Source organism: Monodelphis domestica, chromosome 5, assembly GCF_027887165.1.
Source record: "Monodelphis domestica isolate mMonDom1 chromosome 5, mMonDom1.pri, whole genome shotgun sequence".
Classification (NCBI taxonomy): Eukaryota; Metazoa; Chordata; class Mammalia; order Didelphimorphia; family Didelphidae; genus Monodelphis; species Monodelphis domestica.
This window is the reverse complement of record NC_077231.1, coordinates 217,729,505-217,737,562: the sequence shown is the minus strand read 5'-3', so window position 1 is coordinate 217,737,562 and position 8,058 is coordinate 217,729,505. Positions and strand designations below refer to the sequence as shown.

The 8,058-nt window shown below is 38.4% G+C and overlaps 1 protein-coding gene across 1 annotated transcript; it reads right to left on the bottom strand.

Annotated features, from left to right (window-relative positions):
• Positions 1–3,218: 3,218 nt before the first annotated feature.
• LOC100010991 (trypsin-like) lies at positions 3,219–7,678 on the bottom strand. The gene is made up of 5 exons (XM_056800661.1): positions 7,617–7,678; positions 7,271–7,483; positions 6,350–6,600; positions 4,426–4,562; positions 3,219–3,371 (listed from the first exon to the last, which is right to left on the bottom strand). Exons 1-5 carry the CDS (start codon positions 7,676–7,678, stop codon positions 3,219–3,221), a joined length of 816 nt encoding a protein of 271 aa, XP_056656639.1.
• Between the last annotated feature and the right edge of the window lie 380 nt (positions 7,679–8,058).

Sequence of the window (8,058 nt, the reverse complement as noted above, 5' to 3'; positions counted from 1 at the left end):
TAGTCTCTATTTGGGAAAAAATGCCACTCCAATGCTGGCAATATTGATCATTACATGGTCAGCCTTTCTGTTTTACTGGACCCAGAGCCATTTAGACTGTTGCTGGTCTTTAGGCTAGAGTCTCAAAGGAAGATGAAACTCTTTGGAGAGGGCATAGCAGAAATATATACAAGAGATCAATAATGGACTCTGTTCTCCAGGGTATAACTGTTAGATCAACCTCTTAGCCCATGCTTTTGATGGGGGCTAGAGAAAGATCATTTGATTCATTGGTGTGGGAAATTATACCCCTACCTCAATAGAGGAGTTAAGCACTTTAATGCTCCCTTTTTAGTCTAGATTCATTGTGTTAAGGCTAAGACATTCTCTATATTACTCCATCACAACTAGTGTTAAGAGAAAGTTTAAAAAACAGGAGTATGATAGGGAATGAGTATCTCTGGGAATGTATTGAATTCAAGGAAATAGCTAGAATACAGTGTTATTTGTTTAAATGGCAGGAAACTCATGAAAAGTTGTGTCAATTCCCTGTCTGGGACTACCAGAAGACCTTAAAGTCTTCAGAAAGGAAAAGAAGAATAGAGGAAGAAAAAAAAATAAAAGAAATGAATGAATGAAAAATCACAAATATATATATAGATATATAGATATACACAATATAAATAAAATAAGCCAAAATAAAAAGTTAATAGCACTTACTATATGCCAATCACTATGTTAAGTCCTTGGGATACAAATTCAAAAATAAAAAGGATATAATTAGATAGCAATCTATATTGTGGATGCCCAAAGCAAACTATCTGGGAAAATGTAGAAAGCAGGAGAAATTGAAGTCTCCCTCAAGCCTTTATGTCTGTTATTCCTGGGGATAAGCCAATAATTTGATGAATCAGAGGTCAAATCTATGTGGATATTACATCCATTGTTATAGATTGCAATCCATTCATAGCTTTGTATGATTCTTCTTTGTCTTCCAGCATGTCTTCCTCAAAGACTTTATCACCAGTTGTCTTTCTTTGATCACTTAGTTTGTGGGTATGAGTTTAGTCTGTCTATGTTTTTCCAGTTTTGTCATGTGCCTGGGCAATAGCTTTTTCTGATCTTACATTTTCCAAATGACCTTTTTTGTGGTACTTTATGGGGCAAGTCATCACTGACAATATGCTACAGCCTACTTATGCCCCTCATGTATCAATCACTCTATTGCCCTTCAAGTCATTTGCAATTTTGATTAGTCAGAAACTGGTGTTTCAACTATCAATGACTAAGAGAGAAAATTATTCTAGAAGACCTGCAAAGTCTGTTCCATTTTGTGCTTGTTTGTTGTCCTCCTTCTGTGTTGATCTATTAATGTCTTTCAATGATCTGGCTTAGTAGAATCTCATGTCAAACTTTCTGCAAACTCATTTTTCCCTCCATTTTTTTTACCCAACTTTTTTGGGTAAGTTCTTACTTTTTAACAATTTTCTACTACCATCCTCAAACCATACCATATTTTATAAGGAAATGTTGCCCTTGACTACCTTGTTAGCCATAGATATGAAATGCTGGCTGAAATGATTTCTGGTCTCTTTTGTTCTCTTTATGATGATGACTACATTATATCCAAAAGCAATGGTGATAATTTAGGCCAATATCTTTACCTTTGTTCATTTTCCCTTCCATTTAAAGTCATTTGCTTTTTAAATACATCCTACTTGGATGTATTTTTTTTAGATTTTTTTTTCTTTTTAACACTTTGGTCTTTTATTGTGGAACTGAGTTTATTTTCTTTACATCAAATATCCTCATGGAAGAGGGGATATTGCACACAAATATCATAAAAGCACTACATATTACTTTCACTGGAAACTAATTTTCTACATTAGATATGACTGGATAGAATAGAAGTGATGCAGGATTATAAGACATAATACCATACACAGCTGCAGACTGACACAAACACCATTCAGAACAAGAGAGAGGAGTGTGTGAGGTGCTTCTCAGCCCAGCTCAAGACTTTCTTCCTGAGGTCAGCATGTGAGGCTGCGGTGTACAGACAGACATCTGGCCACAGCCTCCCCCTCAGTGGTGTGGTTGCCGCTGTCCAGGCAGCCTAGTCTTGAATTAAGATAACTTACTGTTTTTCATGTCTTCTTGACCTTCTAATTGAATAGAGAGGGAAATGGTGGGTAGGACATTATTTTGCTCTGTTAGTATTTTTGCTATGTGTAACAACCCAGGAGACTCAATACTGATCAGAGAATTAGCTGAAACAGCAAGGGGTCAGGATTCAAGACTAAACAGGTAAAAACAAAGGCATAGCTAGAGTCACAGGCTAGGTTCTGGGGTAGCTAGACAGCTAGATAGAATACCAAGTCTAGAGGGAAGATGATCTAAGTTCAAATCCTGCCTCAGTAACTTTCCAGTTGTGACCCTGGGAAAGTCACCTAAAAAAAAAAATCTGGTTGCCTCAGTTTCCCCATCTGTAAAAATAAGTATTGCAATAACACCTATCTCCTAGAGTTGTTGTGAGGATCAATCTAATGAGATTTATACAATGCTTGGCTCATAATAAGCTCTATGTAAATGGTGGCTATTATTCTTATTCTAACATGAAGTCCCACGGAATGCAGTTACCAAGAAAATATTAGGATTAACAGCTGCTGCTTGAAAGATAATTACAAGGACATTTCTGTGACTTTGTTTTTGTAACCCCTCAATACCTTCAACATTCCCTTCCTTCAACTTGGCTAGACTCTGTATCCAGACAGTGCATTCTCCTGCTATTTCCCATGGCTTTGTTCTATAAGAATTCCCTTTCTGTCCTCCCTCCCTGGGCATCCTCATCTGGGTAAGGCAGAATGTTGCACAGAATTGCAATTCCTCCACCCTGAATAAATCTTTCACTTTATTTATTGATGGCTTAATTGGTTTGAGTTTTGTTTTTTGTTTTGTTTATTAAGGTGGACATGATTATGTGCTAAACCCTCTACTCTGTGCCCTGGGATTGAAGGTAATGTAATAAGTGGCATGGCCTCTCTTAGGGGGCTGCTTATCCACTGGCAGTAAATACTATGTTGCCATATACTTGGCCTGAAGAAGCCATTTTTACTTAGATGGAGAGTAGGGGGAAATCAAGAAAAGACACGAGCAATAAAAGAGTTATCACTTTTTTTGGCTTAATGGTCCAAGCCAGAACCTAGATAATGGGGGAAGAGAGGAGGGTTCTGGAGTCTTCAGCTATTGGCAACAATTGTCTCTTTGATCCAGTCCACATAATTGCAGACCTTGGTGTACACACCAGGTTTTTCCTTTTCAGCACAGCCAATGCCCCAGGAGACAATACCCTGGAGTTCTCCATTACAAACCAGAGGGCCACCTGAGTCTCCCTGGGGAAAGAGAACATGAATGAATGAGGGTAAGAAAAGAAAGAGAAAGGATAATAGCCTCTATATTAGTTATTTAAAGGATGGAATCATAGACTTTTAGAGTTGGAAGAGTTCATAGAGATCCTCAAGACCAGACCTTTTTAACCCCTTTTTTGCATTATGAACCCCTTTGTCAGTCTGCAAAAGCATCTTGGCATCCCAGAATAATGTTTTTTTAATGTATAAAACAAAATTCATAGAATTATAAGGGATATCTATGCATACATTTGTATGCATATATGTACTCAGAGAAAAAAATATATATATATAGTAAAGAACAAAGATACTGGGTTAAGAACCCCTGTTCTAATCTAACTCTCAGTCTATTTTATTTTAAACCCTTACCTTCTGTCTTGGAGTCAATATTGTGTATTGGTTCTAAGGCAGAAGAGTGGTAAGGGCTAGGCAATGGGGGTCAAGTGACTTGCCCAGGCTCACACAGCTAGGGAGTGTCTAAGGTCAGATTTGCCAGGACCTCCCTTCTTGGGCCTGGCTCTCAATCCATTCAAACACCTAGTTGCCCCCTCACAGCTATTTTCTTATCTCTGTTCCTACCACCCTTCCCAGTTCCTGTACCAAATTTTCCTTCATGCTCAATTCCACCAAAAAGGAATTAAGGACTTTGGACCAAAGAGCCAGAGTATATGGGGTATCTTTGCAGTCAGTGTGAGTTTTCCTTCACTAAAGGAGAACTTTTTTAAGAATGGAGCAAAGTCAATGACCACTTTGGTGGAGGTATTATATGAGGACATTACTGGTAAAGTATATATTGGACTAAATGGTCTTTGAAGACTCTTCCAAAATGGTAATTAGGTGATTCTCTTGAATTTTATCCTTCTTTCCTCCCAATTTAGGGCTGCTTTAGGAAGCAGGGAAAAACTCCTTAATCTTTCTACTCTTAGAGGTCTGGATAGGTTTCCCTGCCCCCTTTTCTGCCCCCCATCCCTGAGACATTTCATAATTGGGGTCTTTACAGGAATTTAGGGATCTAACATCCAGAAGGACAGTATTATACCTGGCAAGAATCTTTGCCTCCCTCTAGGAAGCCAGCACAGATCATGTTTTTGGTGATCTTTTCAGAGTAGGCAGTCTCGCATTTAGCATCAGATAGGATTGGGGCACTCAAACACTGCAGCATATCTGGGTAGCTAACTGTGAAGAAAATGGGGGAGGGTAGAGGAAAGATGGTCAAAACAGCAGGGTAGGAAGGTTGATGAGGCTTCTAAATCTTGAGATCAGGGAAGGCAGGGAGTTACCAAAAGAGTTGTAACCCAGAAAAGAAAAAAATAGTTTGCATTTTTCTTCTCTGAACTCTAAAAGCAATTTGTACCTTTGTCATGAAACTTCTCCCATTCCTGCCTATACATACTATAATGACTTCTGTATTTGTCTTTTCTTCTCTTTGGGAGTATAAGCTTCTTGAGGGAAGGGCTTGGTTGTGTCTTTGGCTTCACCTCCCTTACACAAAGCAGTACTTAAAGGATGTTTGGCCAAAGAATGAAGAGTAACTGAAGTAGGTAAACCAAAGGTTCTGATGAGATGGCCCTTGGAGGGAAATGGTATGTTATTCGAGTAGTGTTTTGAAAGTATTCATGATTTTGTAAAAAGATTGAGTTAGATTTCTAGAAAGAGACCCTTGACCAGTGGTGTTTCGGCACAGGTACATGCATTTTTAAAGAAGTAGTAGAGAGGGTGTGAATGGTAAATGAGCTCTAGGTTTTTCTGGAGCCATACCTGGTGGTAAAGGACTAGGTAAGTGGCAAAACTGGGGCAAGAAAGTCAAAACTAGAAAGAGAAGGCAGTTACTTCTGGGCTCTTGAGAGAGCATGAGGAGTCTAAATAAAAGACTCTGAAAGTAGGGAAGGACCATAGAGTTCATCTAGTCAAATGCTTTCATTTTACAGAGGAAGATACAGAGGCCAAGAGAACTTTAGAAGGCTTCTACAGTCAAGAGTTAAGAAGTATAGAAGCTGAGATGCTAATCCAGCTCCTCTAACTCCAAGGCCCATGAGATTTCCCAATGGCTTTTTAAAAGTCATCCAGTCATTTAATGTTATCTGGAATGGACTCAGGTTTGGCTGGGCCATTAGTTAGAAGTTAAGAAAGGTAACTTCATAGAAAACAGGAGTTCTTAAACTTTTTTTTATACCCTGAACCTCTTTGGCAGTCTGCTGAAGCCTATGGACCCAATACATAGAATTACAAAGGAAATGAATTATATTGAAAAAAAAAAGTTTAAGGACCCTAATCTAAATAAACCCCTGAACTAAGTAGAGAATTATCTTTACTTCCACTCAGGGACTTAGAATTGGGTCAGGGGTAAGAACAGAATTCTAAGACCATGGTCAAATAATGTTAAATTAGAGAATGCCTCCATACTTTTGGAATTGAATGGTTCTTTGCATCATTTTGCTCTAGTCTTTTATTTATTAAGCAGTTAGTTATGTTCTGATTGAGTTAAAGTGAGGAAAACTTCCAGCAGCTGGAAAATCAGGAAGATCATTCAGTATCATTTAAGGCAGGTTGGTGGCAGTTGGGGAAAAGAAAAGGAAGAACCTTTTCTGAGGAATGGCTTTGGTCTTACAATGTGGCCATTCTTTTCAATATCCTAGGGGCAAGTCATTACTAACTATTCAGAGTTTTAGTGAAGGGTATTATTATAGAGAATAAGAAGAAGGAAGAAGCTGACCTGAGGGGCCAGTAGAAGAGAAGGAACATGGAGCAGGATAATAATTATAACTAACATCCTTATAACACTGTAAGATTTACCCTCAGCAACCATGGGAAGTAGGTATTATTATTATCCCCATTTTATAGCCGAGGAAAGTTAGGTTGAAAAAATTAAGGTGACTTGCCCATGACCACCCAGCTAATAACTATCTCAGGCAGCATTTTAACTCTTGACTTCTTGATGCCACCTAGCAGGCAATGTAACTCACCACTAGGATTCACCGTGTTGCCCCAACCTGAGATGAGGCATTCTGTGTCCACGAATGCACAGGATTCAGGCAAGGAAATGGTAGCAACTTGGTCATTGAGAATGGCAGGTGTTTTCAGCTTGAGCAGCATGATGTCATTGTCCAGGTTGTTCATGTTGAAGCCTGGATGTAAAATGATCTTGGCCACATCAATAAACTGTTCATTTCCTTCAATGACTCTGATGTTGTTCTCTCCCAGTCTCACTTGGAAGCTCTTGCTGGGAAGGAAAATCTAGCCCAATTAATAGAAATGTCTTCAGGGGCTATTTTTTTCCCTCAGCCCTGGTTGTATAGTCTATTTAGTTTTGGACTCAGTTGATCATGAATCAACTATAGAACATTTCAAGACATAACATCAAGCATATATGGGGAAAGTGGGAATATGTATGTATGTGATTTAAAAAGCAGTGGAGAGTGGAGGAAAAGGTGATATTAATTAAGAAAAGCACCTTTTAACCAGTTCAGACTTTATTTGCTAGCCTACAGGAGACCAGATACCAGTAAGCTTACTTATGACCTGCCTTGCTTTCCTCTCTACTTCTCCCCTAGCTGTTTATTTTAGGTGGCTCTGTAGACAAAAAGGGGTAGGTTTTTCAGAATTTCTCTATTTCCTTTCCCATTTTGCACAACTTTCTCCCTAAGCTTTCTACTCTCCAAATCAAGTAAGACCTAAATAAGGAAATATACAATGGGAACATAACATCTCTTTTCTGTACATTATTCTATGGATCCAGTCTATGATGGCATATACATCATGAATATTTTCCTTAAGAAAGTAATGTGCATGTACCAGATATGGCAAACACCAAATAACATCATAAAAACTGAAAGATTTTGATAAGAAAAAAATAGGCTAGGGATTGGGCAGATACTGTTACTTACCGGGAGTAGCAGTGGGCAGCAGACAGAACCCATTCTTCATTGATGAGGGAGCCACCACAGATGTGGTAGCCCACATTTAGGGACACCTGATAGGGGAGGGAGTTCTCACAGGTGTAACCTCCAATAATCTTGTCCTCATCATCAAAGAAGAAAGCAACTTGGGAGGAAATAGAACAAGTAAACAACAAATTAGCATTGTTAAACACTTGAGCACTAGAGATGATTTCAGTAATTTATCATATCTGTTACCTCGAATTCTGAGATTAAAGAATTCCATGATTACTTGAATTATAACTATCATTAACAACAAAATTGCATTACTAATTCTTATCCTCATCAACCTTACCAACCATTTGCCATCATGACAAAGCAGGCAGAAAGGGTGTGGGACTGAACCCTGTGAGCCATTTTTATGATTGTGTTCCTTTGGGTTCAGTAATTAAAACAGTAGTAATGGTAATAATGAGCAGGATAGAGAGATAGGCAGAGTACCAATTCATTGGTCAGTGGAAATGGTCTTTATCTCTGTCTCTCAGATCTTTTCAGAATTTATAGAAGAAAAAATCTGACAAGAGTCAGAATAAGTCTGGGTTTATTCAAAAGAATAGTCATAAATATCCACTCGTATGGTCAGGTTTTAAAAATCTTGAAAGCTCCATCTGTAAATCATTGTTGCCTTCACTTTGACCATCCCTGGTCTACTTTCTCCTAATTCTTTAGCCTTTTTGTGTCAGATAATGTTGACCTGACCTCAAAACAAACAATTTAACTGAATGAAGGAGCGAATA